This window comes from Ambystoma mexicanum, chromosome 11 (assembly GCF_040938575.1).
Source record: "Ambystoma mexicanum isolate Mex_15411 chromosome 11, UKY_AmexF1_1, whole genome shotgun sequence".
In the NCBI taxonomy this organism is placed as follows: Eukaryota; Metazoa; Chordata; class Amphibia; order Caudata; family Ambystomatidae; genus Ambystoma; species Ambystoma mexicanum.
Window position 1 is genome coordinate 18,803,663 of NC_090934.1, and position 16,854 is coordinate 18,820,516.

At 50.4% G+C, this 16,854-nt stretch overlaps 1 protein-coding gene across 20 annotated transcripts in view; it reads right to left on the reverse strand.

Annotated features, from left to right (window-relative positions):
- MACF1 (microtubule actin crosslinking factor 1) overlaps positions 1 to 16,854 on the reverse strand; it is a 1,825,008-nt gene that overhangs the window by 590,012 nt on the left and 1,218,142 nt on the right. For 17 of the 20 annotated variants that reach the window (XM_069622429.1, XM_069622430.1, XM_069622431.1 and 14 more), the window contains 2 exons: positions 13,440 to 13,599; positions 11,539 to 11,865 (listed from right to left, as the gene is read on the reverse strand). In XM_069622429.1, the coding sequence (XP_069478530.1) occupies positions 11,539 to 11,865; positions 13,440 to 13,599 (487 nt within the window). The remainder of the gene's footprint in view (positions 1 to 11,538; positions 11,866 to 13,439; positions 13,600 to 16,854) is intronic. The other 3 variants (XM_069622433.1, XM_069622434.1, XM_069622428.1) reach the window with 1 other exon arrangement.

Sequence of the window (16,854 nt, forward strand, 5' to 3'; positions counted from 1 at the left end):
AGTTAGGTGTATTCTTGATGTCGAACTGGGCCTAATGATTACTTGCACTGCCTGTTTTCCTCCCCATCTAGGTGGTCTACATATTACGTGCTCCTAACTCCTTAGACCCCTCGGTCTTGTATATATATTGTATTGATTGTGATGTGTTGGTTTACTTTAGTATTATTGTTTTTGCTATGGTCGATGTTACAAAGGCCTTGTAATAAATGTGTCTATATTTTTCATATAACACCTGTCTGGAGTAATTTGTAAGTGTCCTTGCTTTGTGTGCTCACTGAGGTCTTTCAGTCACCCTCACCCCTCTTGAGACTTAGTCTTGACCGCCTGCCATAGCTACCCCGATTGGTCTGGCTTGTCCAGAGGTTACCCTGTTCCAAGAAACTAGGCTGGCCTTCTGAACCTCTGCCCCTCCAGGTCCGAGTTCAGAAATTTATTTTAACAAATTGGTATACAGCGGTCGGATACGACTGAAGGTATCCAGTATTGCGCACGAGCGAAGGCATTTCAAGTTATTTCTAACAGGACACGTAGAGAATTGTCGTAGTATAACTTTTTAAAGACCATAGTCCTATCTAACAGTATGGAAACAAGTACCTTGTTAACTTTAAATGCTTCTAAATCCGAAACATTGAAAAAGATGTGTGCTGAGAGAGGTGTCTCCTCTCAAGGCACCAAAATGGAAATGATCCAAAGAATCATGGCGTGGCAAGAAGCTCAGTTTAGCGCTATAGCTTCAGAGGACAGTGCAGAAGGAGGTGGGGCTGCTCTCACTGGTAGAACTGACAGTTCTGCTGCTGCACTGGTCCACAGCGACCATGAGGACAGGGAGGATGAAATGTCCAATGTTTCCTCTGCCAGTGCTGATGGGGAGGCCATACTTGAATTCAAGAAGCAAGAGCTGCTGTTTAGGCAGAAGGAGCTTGATATGGCCAAACTAAAAATCGAACAGGCAGAAAAACAGAAAGACAGGGATCACCAGTTGGAACTGGCCAAGCTTCAAGTTGCCAATGGATCCAAGGGTCCTGGACATGGGTCTGGGGCCTCCTCTCATCCAAGGTTTCCAAAAGATCTTCTCAGTGTGCATGAGGAAAAGAATGACACTATGGACTGGCTGAATACATTTGAGTATGCATGTGAAGTTCAACAAGTTGACAATGCTGATAAAATTGCCTGTTTACTTAGCAGACTGCCCCATTCTGGCTGCAGTGCCATTATGGAAATGTCGAAGGCTGAGAGAGTAGATTTTGCAATGTTGAAGCAGACTCTCCTTTTAAAGTTTGGAAAGACTCCTGCCCAATACTTAAAAAGATTCAGAGAGTATAAGAAAAAAGAAGGTAGTACTTGGGTATCTTATGTAACTGAATCCTTAAAAAAACTTGACTGGCTGAGTCAAAGGTTATAAGGTTTCTACCTTTGAAGGCATGATAAGTCTTGTCATGCTGGAATATATTTTTACATCTACTTCCCCTGAGTTTAAGCAGCATTTGGCAGATTCAAAGGAGATAGATCCTAAGAAGCTGGCCATTGCAGCAGATTTATGGGTGTCACATCGAGTGTCCCATAAGGACAAGACTCATCCTGGTAAGCAGGAGGAAGGGAAAAAGTCCAAAGATAAGGAGGGTGGGGAAACTGATAAATCTTCTTCCCAAAAGGGCCACAAAAAGAAAAATAAGGGTAAGACACAAGAGAACTCACAGGGTAGTGGAGGTCAGCCTCCAAAACATAACTCTGGTTATAATAAGCCTCCCTATGTAAACAGACCCAATGGATCTTGTTTTGCTTGTGGAGCAACTGACCACGTGAAGGGGGATCCCAGATGTAAGGTCAAAACCTTGGGGGTCCACTCTGCTAATCTGGCCTTCTCCTCCTACGAGGAAGAAGAGATTACAGGAGCATCCTTCTCCTCAGACTCCTTTCCCAGTGGGATAGAAGCTGAGGTAGTTTTAGTTTCCCTGGGTTCCTGGGAACCTAAAGTCGCAGAGGCTTATGTTAGGCAGAATCCTGTGCAGTTCCCTTGGGGAACACTGCAAAAAGATTAAGACTACAGGAGTAAGCAGTAAACCCAATTGTTAGCAGTCTGCACCACCCAGATTTACCAGGTAGCTGTGGCTGAGTAGTCAGACTTCTCTCAAGAAGCGTAGAGCAGTAGAACAAGTTACTCTCGTACCTGGTAACGTTCTTTCGATGGGATGGTCCGACGACGTATTCCATATCTATGACAGTAATCACCACAGCTGTGCTGCTTCAGAAAATCTTTCGGCGTCTGCGTCCTGTTTCGATGACGTTGATACGCCGCCCTCGAGGACCTCCTCCGACGGCACTGGTTGTTATAAGTAGGACGCACGACGCCCGTAGCCTCAGTTGTAGTTTTTTCCCAGAACGTGTGGCACCAGTCTTCTGCCACTCTGACCACACAAAGCCTTGTGGAAACGTAAGCTGCAATCGCATAAGAAATTCTGTAGCGGGGAAGGCAGGGAGGGAGCGATATGGAATACGTCATCGGACCATCCCATCGAAAGAACGTTACCAGGTAAGAGAGTAACTTTTTCTTCGAGGGGATTGGATCCTCTGACGTATTCAATATCTATGACAGACTCCCAAAGCAGTACCAATGCAAGGAGGTGGGAAAAGAATTTGGAAAACAGAAATTTAGAATGCCCAATCAAATTGAGAAGTAAAGGACCACCTTGCCAAAGGCCAGATCCTGCCCCCGGATGGAATCGAGGGAGTAGTGACGTACAAAAGTATGTACCAAAGCCCAGGTGGCTGCATCACAGATGTTACGAATAGGAACACCCCTCTGTAGGGCAGTAGAGGCAGCCATACCCCTGGTAGAATGGGTCCGTAAGCCAACCGGTGGGTCCTTACCCGCCAAGCAGTAACACTCAGAGATACAGCAGCACTTGCGGAATGACGGGGACTGGAGGAAATGCGTACAGCAGTGGGAATGACCACTCCACCACAAACACGTCTCGTAAGGCTCGTTTCGGAGGAAATTCCAACAAGCAGAACCTCTTGCACTTCCGGTTGACACTGGAGGCGAAGAGATCCACTTGAGGGGTCCCCCAAAGGACGAAGATCTCCAGGAGAATCTCCTGAGCCAACTCCCACTCGTGAGAGATCGCGCTCTGCCTGCTCAGAGCGTCTGCTGTCTCGTTTTCGTCTCCGGCCAGATGAACTGCTGAGATCGAAACTTCCTGCTGGATTGCCCAGAACCAGAGCTGCATCGCCTCCCTGCACAGAGGATGTGACCCTGCCACCCCCCCTTTTTGTTGAGGTAGTGCATGGCCACCGTGTTGTCCGTCAGGATCAGGACATTCTTTCCTCGCACAGTCGGCAGAAAAGCCTTCAGGGCAAGATGACGGCCCTCAGCTCCAACAGATTGATATGGAGTCTGGACTCCGACGGAGACCAACGACCGCTGACTGTCAACTCGTTGGCATGAGCTCTCCATCCCGTGAGGGATGCGTCTGTCACGATCGTCACCTCCGGCCAGGGTAGCCAAAATGGAGCCCCCTTCATCAAATTGCCTTCGACGGCCCACCACAGAAGGTCCTGGGTGACCGAGGACAGCACCTGAACAGGGTCCGAAAACCTGCCGGAGGACTGAGACCACTGGAGCTTGAGTGCCCATTGCAAAGATCTCATCCGCACCCTGGCCTCCAGCACCAGAAGAATGCAGGATGCAATGAGGCCGAGCAATCTCGAAAACTCAAACGCAGGGAGACTCTGGGCAAGCTGAAACTTGTGCACCATCTGCTGAATGTGATGAGCCCTCACCTGGGGAGGAAGACACCACCCCAGGGACGTGTCGAGCACTGCTCCGATGTACTGGAGACTCTGAGTTGGTGTCAAATGGGACTTCTTTAAGTTGAGGGAGAAGCCCAGCTTGTGGAGGGAGTGGCAGGTGACTGACAGATGATCCAGGACTTGCTCGGGAGAGCGCGCCCTGATCAACCAATCGTCCAGGAAAGGGGAGATTCACGTCTACCCCTACCTAAGGTGCGCTGCCACCACTATCATGAGCTTGGAGAAGACCCTCGGGGCGGAGGTCAATCCGAACGGCAGGACCCGAAACTGAAAGTGCAAGTCGCCAACCGCGAACCTCAGGTACTTCTTGTGCTTTGGATGTATCGGCACATGAAAATAAGCGTCCTTGAGGTCAAGAGACACCAACCAGTCCTGAAGTTGAAGGCCCTGGAGGACTTGAGAGAGAGTAACCATCTTGAACTTGTCCTTCCTGAGGAGTTTGTTCAAAACGCGCAAGTCCATGATGGGTCTCAATCCCCAGTCTTTCTTGGAAATCAAAAAATAAGGGGAATACCATCCCTTGTTCCTCTCCACTACAGGCACCAGTTCTATGGCGCCTTTCTCCAGCAGGGATTGAATTTCCTGCGCAAGGAGCGGATCCAGACTCTTCAAAGAGAGATTCCCCGGTGGATTGTCTTGAGGCCTCTGCCGGAAAGGAAGACAGTAGCCGTGGGTTATGATCTCCAGAACCCACACATCTGAAGTAATGGCGCGCCACTCTGCAAGATGCTGCGCGAGCCTTCCCCCAACCGACGAACCATGGGACATGGCCTCATGACTGAGCTGAAGCGGCTGTGACGTTACCTGAGGGCAAAGAGGCAACAGCCCGAGTGGCCTTGGCACCTCGAGTGCCTTGTTTTCCACCTCTGGCACTCCTACGGTGGCCCCTTTGACTGGCAGCTCATCTCGCTTTACCAAAGGATGAGTAATAACGAAAGGAACCTCCCCTCCATTGCTGTGCCCTAGGACAAAAAGGTGGAGGTTGTCGAACTGCAGCGCCTAATGACTTTGCTGCAGCTTTTGAGGTCTGCAACCTCTCAAGGCTCTCGTCAGCCTTGCTGCCAAAAAGATGTTCCCCGTCAAAGGGCATGTTGAGGAGCCGGGCTTGCACATCAGGAGCAAACCCTGACTTCCGCAACCACGCAAACCTGCGTATCACGGTGCTCGCCGCCAAGGACCGGCTGACGCAATCTGCCATGTCCAAACCCGACTGAACGGCCTCACACATGGCATCCTTGCCATCCTGAACCATGGCAAGGAAACCATCCCGTTCGTCCCCTTCGGGAATGTGTTCAGCTGCTAAGGAAACACAGTTCCACAGAGTGTGCGTGAAACGTGACAAGGCACATACGGAGTTGGCCGCCTGAAGTGCCAAACCCACTGAAGAAAACACTTTCTTCGCCCAGCCGTCAAAACGCTTGTCATCCCTATCAGGAGGGATGGTAGGATACGACGCCTGCTTTGCCGGGACTGTAGCCGCCTGCACCACCAAACTCTCCGGAGTGGGGTGCTTGGACAAGTAGCAGGGGTCGCTACTGGCTGGACGGTATTTTTGCAGCAAAGACTTGCCCACTGCCGGGAGACTCTCCGGAGCAGTCCAAGCCGCCACCACCCTCCTCTGTAAAGCCATATGAAACGGCAGTACCGGGTCAGTTGGTGGACCAAGGTCGAGGATATCCGTAAGATCATCCTGAAGAAACTCCCCCAGGGGAGCAGACCATCCCAAGTACTCAGTGACCCTCGACATAAGGCGCCGGTACGAGGAGTCGGTATGAGTGCCAGGCTCAGGCCTACAAAACTCCATCTTCGTAGATGTGTCCAGCCCACTAGCATCGTGCAGGGACTGCCTCAGGTCCTCAAATTGGCTATGGCCCGAGAGAATCTCGTCTGGCACCGTATTAGGAACCATGCCATCATCAGAGCCCTCATCCACCTCTGAAATAAACTCAAGATGGCGGTAAGAAGGCACAGAATGTGAACCAAAGCCATGCTTGACCTTGGCCAGAGCCTTTCTAGGGGGTTCCACCGAGCCTCGGGGTACCCCGGTCGACACAGCCTCGAAAGGCATCGAGTGAATCAGCGTCGACTCTGAACGCGGCGCCGACAGCATCGATGGCGTCGACACAGGCCTCGAGGCCGGAGGCCCGAGCGTGTCCTTCGACAGCCTGGGCGGCGATGGCGCTGATGACTTTTTCGGAGGCGGGGCCTCGAAATAGTCCGTCGACGACCTCGGCGCCACCGGCATCGATGTCTTCCTCGAAAACATCACAGGTTCATACGGTCTCAAGCGCGTCGAGGACCGGGACCTGGACTGGGCATGACGACAACGATTCCCCTTGTCCGAGCGGGACCTCTCCCGCGAATCGTGCTGACCACCCGAGCCCAAAGGCATGCGAGCGGTGTCTCTCGACTGATCACGACCGACCCCACTCGGAGGCGCAGACGGACCGGTGTCCTGCGATTCGAGAATCGCTAACATTTTCTTCCCGAAGGAAGCCCATTCCTCCGGCGTCGCCTGCTTGGTATGGTAAGCGACCCGCCGACGGGCAGAGTCCTCGGAAGAGGACGGGGAAGGCGACCGATGACGGCGCTTCCGGGAGTGCCTCGAAGAGGCAGAGGAGCGGCGGGACCGACTCTGGGACCGAGACCCACTGGACTTCCGACGACGACGCAGAGATTCGGCTCTCGAATTGTCCGTCGAAAGCCCTGCAGACCTCGACTTCCGTGGCTTAGACAGCTTACCTACCGATAACTTCTTCTTGCGCTCCCGCAAGGCTTTAGACGTGAGCGACTGGCTGTCGACACAGTCATCCGTGTCATGGGCCTCCCCGAGGCACCAGAGGCAGGCGTTGTGCGAGTCCGTAACCGACATCTTGGACCCACAGTCCCACACTTCTTGAATCCCGGACGCGGGGTGGAAGACAAGGTAGACATCCTTCACGAAGAAGAAACTTCACAAAACGAACAGGTTCGAAGAACCAAGATACAACAGAAAGTCCAAAGAGACGAGGCGCGCCGACAGTCCCGAAGCGAACACGTTCGCGGAAAAAACGGAACTGAGGCTACGGGCGTCGTGCGTCCTACTTATAACATCCAGTGATGTCGGCCGTCGGAGGAGGTCCTCGAGGGCGGCGTATCGACGTCATTGACGCAGGACGCAGACGCCTAAAGATTTTCCAAAGCAGCACAGCTGTGGTGATTACTGTCACAGATATGGACTACGTCGGAGGACCCAATCCCCTCGAATGTAGAGTATACACAATAGGGCCAAAAACACAGTAGAGCAAACAAACACTGTATCAAAACACAGTAGAGCTGTGTATCAAAAGTATATAATTATTTAACACACACTTTAGAAAATACACTAGCACTATAAGTCAAAGCAAGTTCAAAACACAATCAGAAAAGTATTTACACCTCCCTTAGCAATTACTAGACAAGTCTAAGCTAAAACACCACTTTTTGTCAAAACAGAGGTGAGCGCGTAACTTAGATGGCATTCCAATAATTAGGTTAAAGGGAGAGAAAAAGGCAGGTCATAAAAATTAAACAGTTCCCAACACTTTTCTAAGTTCAAAGCAAGTCAGTGAAGGCAGTATAGACTGTAGAGTCAAAGTTCATAGGCCAGGCCCACTTTAAATGGAGCAAAGCAAAATGTGCCCAGGATCACACGGTTTAAAATGCACTAAAAGTCTTTGCAGAAGGTTCAAAAGAGGTTGGGGTGGTTCAAGAAGTAAAGTAAGGAGGTCTGGGGCCAAACCCATTAGGAAAGCCAAGGATTTAAGGGTCACCTTAAGCAATCCGTAGAAAGGGAGGCCAGGTGGAACACAGTACCTTAAAGTTGAGGAAGCTCCTGCAGTGGCAGTTGTTCCTGGCAGCGGGTGCAGTTCGTGGTTTCGACCAGGGGAAGAGAAGATCTCGTCGAGGAGGAAACTTGTAGTCGTTTCACTGCCCAGGGAAGAGACCAGCCGCGGAGTTCGTCGGTAAAAAGGTGCGTTCCTTTTATTTGCGGTCAAAGTGGTGAAGCTTGGTTATCTGGCCGCCGGGGTGCTTGGCACGGGCGATTCAACCAAGAGACGTCTTTGGAAGGCGAAATGGCGAACTGGTTGTCCCACCAGCTCAGAGGGAGAAGACTCTTCCAGCAGAAGATCTCCTCTTGTCGTCGGGAAAGTGGTGAGGTTGTTGCAGCAGGGCTCCACCGGTGGTGTCGTCGTTGCAGATGGCTCAGCTTCTTCCCTCTTCAGATTCTTAGGTCCTGTGGCGACTTCTGAAGTTCCAGTCCCAAAAGCCCTGCTTTTATGCAGAAAAACCCCCATTCAACAGCCTAGCTGTCACTCAAACATGCTAAGTGGTGACCCGGGCGGCTCACCACTGGGCCAATCAGAATAGAGTGCGACTTGAGTTGCTAAGGCAACGCAGTCCAGGGTGCCAATTCCCCTCCCCACACATCCTGTGAAACCCAGACAGCGTGGCACCATTTGGAGGGCTTCTGTGGAGAAGCCTGCCAAAAAGTGGAACAAAGGGCTTGACCTTGGTCAGAGTTACAGAGACGGACACGAACGCCATTTTAAAACAGAGTTCTGGCAAAAAGACCCAACCGTTGATTTAATATTAAATAAATAAACCGGCGGTATCTTTAACATTGCACCAAAAAGTGGTGCATTTAAAATCAATGGGAAAATCCCATAGGAAATATTCCGGTGGAATATTTTGCGTGGTAACCACTACCACCAGCCAGAAACTGGACAAGGGGGGACTGCACAGTGCCCCCTTGAAAAAAGACCCAGGGGCAATATAATTAACCCCTTCCAGTACTTCCACAATATGATGGTCTGTACTGGTTCTGTTCACAATGTAGGACTAGTAAAGTCATTGGTGACTTTACATGCCCTGGGAGACAGTAGGGAGACAGTAGTCAGTCCCAGGGTATGGAGTCTATGTTTGGGGGTCACTATGACACCCCTGTGTTACTGCACTGAGGGTGCTGTGCAACACATACACAAAAACAGATGATACCCTATGGGGAAATAAAACCATAGCCCATAAGCACACAATAAGTGAAAGACATACCTCGAATCATCCCTAAGACTGGGAGGAAAAGAGTCTCACTCTTAGCAGGAGAAAAAAACAAACCCCAAAAATCCAGCAAAGCTGCTGGGGGACTCATTAGGTTTGGGAAATTAGCCTTATAAGAGAATTCTCCCTAACACTCGCCCCCGCCCCAGACTAAGGGACAGGAGGATTGAATCCTCTCCTGGATGAATCTCATACCTCTAGTCGGTTACAAACATCCTAGAGAGACCATCAGCATTTTGATGGTGACACCCTGACCTGTGCTCAATGGTGAAATCAAACCCCTGGAGGCAGATTGACCATCTCAATAGTTTTGGGTTCTCCCCTTTCATTTGCATCAACCATCTCAAGGGTTGGTGGTCAGTCTGAATGACAAAAGTAGAACCATACAAGTATGGCCTAAACTCCTTCAGAGCCCACAAAAGCAAAAACACTCTCTTTCAATGGTTGCCCACCTTGTCTCAGGTTCCTTCAGTTTTCTACTGATGAAGCAAATGGGGTACTCCCTACCTTTCCCATCCAGTTGACTAAGGACTGCACCTATACCTGCATTAGAAGCATCTGTCTATACAATGAAAGTTTGGTAGTAGTCAGGAGCTCTTAGCACTGGAACTTGACAAAGGGCTTTCTTCGGGTTTTCAAAGGCCTGATTGCACTCCTCATTCCTTTTGACCTTTTTAGGGAACTTAGGAGAGGAGATCATATTCAGTGGAGAAGCTATGGTCTCATAGTTCGCTATGAAATTCCTGTAATACCCAGTGAGGCCTAAGAAGGCTCTCACCTGGGTCTGAGTAGTAGATGTTGTCCAATTTTGCACAGCTTCATTCTTACTGGGCAAAGGCCTTACTTCACCACCTCCTACCTCATGTCCAAGGTAGACCACTTTACTCTGTCCAATCTGACATTTACTTGCCTTTATGGTCAGATTGGCCTTCTCGAGAGCCTGCAAAACATGTCCCAGGTTTGGCTGAACACTGCAATGCCATCCAAGTATGCCATGCAGAAGGCCTCCATCCCAGTCAGAACCTGATTTACCATCCTTTGGAATGTAGCAGGTGCTTTTTTCAGTCCAAAAGGCATAACCTTAAATTGGTATAAGCCAACTGGGGTAGAAAATGCAGTTTTCTCCTTGGCATGGTCTGTCAGGGCTATTTGCCAATAGCCTGACGTCAGATCAAATGTGCTGAGGTACTTGGCTGAACCAAGTCTTGTTAGTTTGTGTGTTTGTTAGTTACTTTGAATCAGCAAACCTTCTAAGGCAAGAGACTTTTGCAAGAAAGAGACTTAATCTCTGAAAGGGCTTTGATATCGTTGAACAGAACAGTGAACCTTGTGCTGTCGAGGCCCAGGGTTGTGCTGTGTGTGAGTCCCACCTTGTCCAGTGCTTCAAACGAGGGAAAGGGAGACCCAGTCAAACCATTCTCACTTATCATTTTGTGAACACTTCTCTCTTTTCTGGTGAACATTATCCCACACTCTTTTTGTAATTTAGTAGTAAGCATTGGCAATATTTATTTCCAATAAACATCTTTGAACTGTGATCACTTGTGCCCGTTTTACTGTTGCCACCATGAGTTCCTTACAACACAGAAAATACTGAAAAGTGATTGGTTCAAAATGATCAAATGTGGAAAGTAAACGCATCCTGCTCTGTCCACCACATCAGTGTCGACATTCTCTCAACTGCAATAATACATATTCAACAATCTTGAAGGAAAGCTGAGAAAGGCTTAGTATCTGAAAGCCTTGCAATTCTCCCGAGAAGACCTTGACAACGCCACTCATTCCCCAAACAGCAGCTGTGACAGCTGGATAACAGAAGACAGCTGTCAAGCTATTAAGGCTATTGATCATATGTGAAGAGACCAAATCTTACAATGTATAATGGGTGGAGAAGCCCATTTTTAGCCTGTTCTCCTCCGAAACGACCCACCCCTATTGGAGTTGTCAAACTGTCAGTCATAATTTCAAACCAGTAGACCCCAGAGGTTAAGCATGACCTAGGCTTAGAGGTTAAGGGAGGCCTGCGTTATAGAAATGCAGATACAATGGTTAGTGAAGCAGTCCTAGTTCATATGAAACACATTTTCAGATGGGAATTTTACAACCAGAAATCTTTTTGGGTGGTAACTCGGGAGACGCAAGAAAAATAATACTGGCAAGAAAATACTTTGTACTTCTGATGCAGCGGAGGCAGTAATTGTACCACCTTGACCTGGAGGTAACTATAGGCCCTTGTCCCCACATTTAGATATTAATTTAGCTCTAGGGCATACAGTAAGCGCAACAGGTGAGATTGTGAATGCAGAAAGAACATAAATGCTGGTCATTAGACCCCTGCCCATGCAAGCCCGCACAAGATCTACACAAAGCTGATTGGCCCCCTACCAATTTTTCAGAGCATTTTCTTTACTCTTCTCACTTTGCGATATGGAACAACGTTCATGGAATTCAATGGCCACTACTTATGGGAGCTTCAAGATCCAGGCACATTTTATTTGTGTAACTGTTTTTTGTGCTTTGTAAGGTATACTTTTAAAAGGGATTTATAACTTAAATAACGAGATTAAGTTAAATAAATAAACAATAAGTAACTCAGAAAAAGGAAATCAAACATGAAATGAAAATCAAATAATAGAAAGGGGTGTGCAATACCAAATGGAGGGCGTGCTGTGCATGCAGGACGTCACGTCTGTAATCCTTCACCATCACCAGGCTCAGCTTGTCCTCTACTTCGCCGAGCCAGTTCAGCACCTCCACCTCGTCCTCCCCGAACAGCTGGGCGTTGACCAGTGCCTGCTCCAGTAGCGCACCTTTACGCCCACAGCGGTCGTGGACCTCCTCATACCGTGTTAACAGCGAGGCCAGTCTGTCTGCTAGCATGGCGCGGTCTGCCAGCGAGCTCAGAGAGGACAGGGAGTCTCCAAGGGCCAGGGCCTGCTGTACGACTGCCTCTTGGCTGCCTACCTCCTCCTCCAAGGTCTGAGGTTATGGGAGGGACGGAAGGCAATGATGGACAACAAAAAAGCAAATGAATGGGAGATAAAATGAACTAAATCATAAGTGAATGAGAAGCACATAAAAAACACACAAAATAAATCAAGAATGGAAAGAAATCAGGTGCAGCATCAGTGGACGATAAGTGAACTCCCCGAGTAAGATACAAGGGCCCTTCAGCTGTGGGATGCGATACGGGTGGCTACCGGGAGACCGGGCGGGAGGCTAGCGGGAGAGCGGGCGGGTGGGTGGCTAGCAGGAGAGCGGGCGGGCGGGTGTCTAGCGGGAGAGCGGGTGGCTAGCGGCAGATCGGGCGGGTGGCTAGCGGCTAGCAGGAGAGCGGGTGGGCGGGTGGCTAGCAGGAGAGCGGGCGGGCGGGTGGCTAGTAGGAGAGCGGGCGGGCGGGTGGCTAGCGGGAGAGCGGGCGGGTGGCTAGCGGGAGAGCAGGCGGGTGGCTAGCAGGAGAGCGGGTGGCTAGCAGGAGAGCGGGTGGGCGGGTGGCTAGCGGGAGACCGGGCGGGCGGGTGGTTAGCGGGAGAGCGGGTGGCTAGCGGGTGGGTGGCTAGCGGGAGAGCGGGTGGCTAGCGGCAGATCGGGCGGGTGGCTAGCGGGAAAGCGGGCTGGTGGCTAGCAGGAGAGCGGGTGGGTGGGTGGCTAGCAGGAGAGCGGGTGGGCGGGTGGCTAGTAGGAGAGCGGGTGGGCGGGTGGCTAGCGGGAGAGCGGGCGGGTGGCGAGCGGGCGGGTGGCTAGCGGGAGAGCGGGCGGGCGGCGAGCGGGAGAGCGGGCGGGTGGCTAGCAGGAGAGCGGGTGGCTAGCGGGAGAGCGGGCAGGTGGCTAGCAGGAGAGCGGGTGGGCGGGTGGCTAGCGGGAGAGAGGGCGGGTGGCTAGCGGGAGAGCGGGTGGGCGGGTGGCTAGCGGGAGAGCGGGCGGGCGGGTGGCTAGCAGGAGAGCGGGCGGGTGGCTAGCGGGAGACCGGGCGGGTGGCCAGTGGGAAATAAGGATACTCAGCTGTGTAAGATCAGGCAGATCGTTAAGGGGTAGGGAACACTCCATTATTGGGAGTAAGAGATCGACTAGTAGGAGGGAAGGGCGATTCACCAGTGGGAAACAATAGTACTCCATCAATGGGAGGCATTTGTTGCAAGAGAGGGTAACAGGGGCACTCCAAAAAAGACCATTCAAGCAGTCCAACACCATTTATGGTCTCTTATTAGTTGTTATATAGCGGCTTGTATTTGTCGTTGGATTTTGGGGGGCCCTTTTGGTTTCCACATGACATGTCTTTTCTATAGGATTATGGTGCATGCTTTGCGTTTTTGCATGATGACAACATATTTTTGCTATTGGGTTTAAGGGTTCTGCTTTTTTGTTTCAGCATCAGGATATGAGTTTGCCATTTGAACAAGGGTTTGCTTTTGCTGTTGGATTTCTGGGTCTGCTTTTGGCTTGTATGGTATGGCATGTTATTTGCTGCTGGGCTCAGGAATCTTTGCAATGGGTTCCTGCAGGGTGACATGTCATCTGCTGTTGTGTTTCAATGTCCCTCTATGAATACCTACCTTATGTCGTGTGATCTGCTGCTGTATTTTGGGAGTCTGTGTGCCAATGGGCTCAGAATTCGCCAGTTTCTTCTCCGTGGTTGACAGCCAATCAGAAATGGGTTCGACACTTTCATGAAATTGTTGAGCAAGAACCAGGATATCGTCCAACTGCTTCTTCCTGCAGCAGAAATAGAAGAGGCAGCAAATAAGACAGGAAGGGTCCTTTATTGGGACAGGAAGAGATTGTGAATAGAAGCTGAACGAGTTAGTGAGTGAAACAGTAGTGGACAGTCCCTGGCGGTGGAATTCAGTGAAATGTGAATCTAGTATTGGCAGTGAGTGGAATACTGGAAAATATTGAAATTTTAATATAGTTTAGTTCACCCGCATTTCCCTTTCGACATGTAGACGTTGCTCAATTCGCCCCCCCCCCCCCCACCCCACTTTGTTGTGTGCCAGCGACTCCCCCGTCTCCCTGCACCGCCAGTTCCTTCCACTAGGGTGGACGTGAACCTGCGCTGCCGGGTCTTTTTTAAAAAGAAAAATTCGAGCGGTGGACACCCCCACAACTCCCGATCACATTACAGCGAACAAGGGTGCGGGGACACCACAGCAACCCGTGTTCACGGTCATGTGAACGTATGGCATACTTGTTTGGTTATTTCGGTTGTACGTGATTTTTGTACTGCTGAAACTCAAACACTGATTTACTTGACTTTAATCCATTTATAACGTACACCAAGGACCCTGAGAATTCCGGACCCACAAAAACATTCAATATGTGACAAAATCAGGACAAGATACATACATTAAAAGCTAGTCTACAAGATCAGAAACAGTGGCCGAGGGGAGCCTTAGCAAGAGAGCTGTCATCAGCAAAATAACAGTGTTTTCAGCCTTTTTCTCAATATTGCTGTGGAGCCCAGTCCCCTTACATATGGCGGGGGGGGGGGGGCATTCCATGCCCTAGACGCAGCTTTAGCAGCAAACACGCCTTTCATGGTCTTGCTTGATGAGCAGGCCGGTGTCTTGAGCTGGTTAGTGTTGTTTGACCACTAGATTTATTCATCAACCCCTCACTCGGATGGACTGGTATGTGTCCAGTAAGACCTGTATTGGTTATCTATGCCATACGTTCTTTTCTATTCAACATTTTTACGGATTACGTGAGCAACACTGTAGACATGTGATTGGGAGGAGCCCTAGAGAGTACGGTCTGGAGGGAAGGAGCTGCACACCATTTCCTTCTGTTTAGAAGTGGCTGAAGAAGTCTGGTTTATGAAATGGAGCCCCCCGCCTATCACAGTCCAAGCCCTCCCAAAGAACGTATATGTTCTGACAAGGAGTCCCAGCTTTAGGGCACCCTGCCCAGCTGTCCGACAGAGACAAACTGTTCCTCAGAAAGGTGCAGATCCAGCCCAATGCACTACTTAAGTGTGTGCCCAGAAAGAAAAGCAGTGCGTGAGGGAGGGGTCAGTGAGGACTCTCTCCCATGAGGTCAAGGGTGTCCACTGAGGGGCGCTCAGTGTAGACCCCACACAGAAGCAGAACTGTGAGTGGTCACAGAGAGACCGGTCAGAGAGGAGGTCAAAGGCTGATTAATATGAGGAGGAATACTGGGGGCCTGTTAGAGATATTCCTTCAGCCCCGACTCATGTTCTGCTCGTGATGTCCTCTCAAGCGCACCAGGCTCTCCGAGTAGTATTCGTGGCAGAGCAGCCCCGGCCTAACTTAAAGTAAGAGCAGTGGGTCCTTCACAGGTAAAGTGCACGCTTTCCATAAATACAAAACAAGAGCAGCTCCAGGCACTATGTTTGTATAAAGAATAGCTTTATATTAAGACAGGGCAAAGAAAAAACCACGCACTAACGGATACTTACAGCTTTGTGACAGAGGTCCCAGTGTAGCAAGTATACATTTTGAATAATGTTATTTTTAGAGTTAAAAGTACTTCCTCAAAAGGAAACCGCAGTAACGGTCTGTACACATCTTTAGGTTCAGGTAGGCAAGTTCAGGAGGGAGCAGTATTCTGAATAGGGGCAGTCTTTGGTTGGGGTGGGTTATTTCTGTGAGAAAGTGCGCTGATGGAGCTGCATCTGGTTTTCTGCTGGAGGGAAAGCGCAAAACATTTGTGAAGATGAAGAAGAGGGCTAGGGCTTAAGAAAGAAAGGGAGGAAATTCCTCTGGCCAGTGCCAGAGTGTCAGGACAGCAGTACCCTGGTGCCGTATGAGCAGCTCTGCAGGATGGAATTGGGCGTTTCTGGAGGCAGTTGCCATGCAGGTTGTTCAGCAACGACTGAGGGCTTCCAGTGGTAGCACACTGATGCAAATGGGACCCCGAGTGTCATGAACTCACCTCTGCCCGCTCTTGCCCCGCACCGCCCCGCTCCCCCATGGGGTCGCGCTTGCATTCGGGGCACTCCTGGAGGGGTCTTGCTTGGAGACGCTGGCCGCTCTGATCCTGGCGGGTCCCGTGGCGGCTTGCCGCGGGTCGAGGGGGACGGTCGCGTGTTTGGGGGAGGGGCCTTCCCCCGACACGGTTTCCTTCGGCATCACATGATTCCCAGCCTCCAGTCAGCACAGTAAGTGACGGCCACGTGTTTCCTTACACGCTCACGTGATAGTAACCAGGAAGTATAAAGTAACACTCTTAACGCCGCAATACGCGTCTCAGCTGTTTTTCTTGCAGCGTGTGGCGTTTGTTCCTGTTTCTGGTGCTCTCTTGGATTTTGGACCTTGGCTTATGCTTTTTGGACTTCTACTGGATTCTACCTCTTGGATTTGGCACCCCTCTTCATTTTTGATACTTTGAACTGCTCTGACCTTGGATTCTGAACTTGGATTGCCTTTGGATCTCCCTTTTTTGATTCTTGGAACAATTGGCCCTTGGCCTTTGGATTGCTTCCCTGTCTGGAACCCCTCTTGGTCCTGGCCCTACCCTCCCTTCATGCTGCACCGTCCCCCCTTTTTTCCTATACTTATGGCGGCCTCCCATGGTTGTCTAGTGTAAGTAGCCTCTTGGGTACTATACATTAGCCTTTACTCGACCCCTGGAGGGAACAGCTATCATCTACTGGTAGGACACTTTATGTTTTAAATTCCTGGAGTGTGGTGTTAAGTTTGGTGTTTTGGTTAATATTCTTACCTGCCTTCTCTCCTTACAGTCATCCGGGTTCCAGTAGTTCCTGTTCCTGCCACCGCCTGTGGCCTCAACGACCGGAAAGCGAGTTTAGTTTTTATCTGTCTGACTGGTAGTTGGGGACGGAGGTATTCTAGTCTATGTGGATATCAGGTCCTGACAGAGTTCCTGACACCGAGACCCTTGGGAAGAGCGATTATGCAAGGGATTCTCAGGTCAGGGGTGGGAGCCCGAGGAGCAGAAAGGTGTGGCTGTGGAAGTCAGTGGTGCAGGGTGCCCACTTTGTCCACGGGC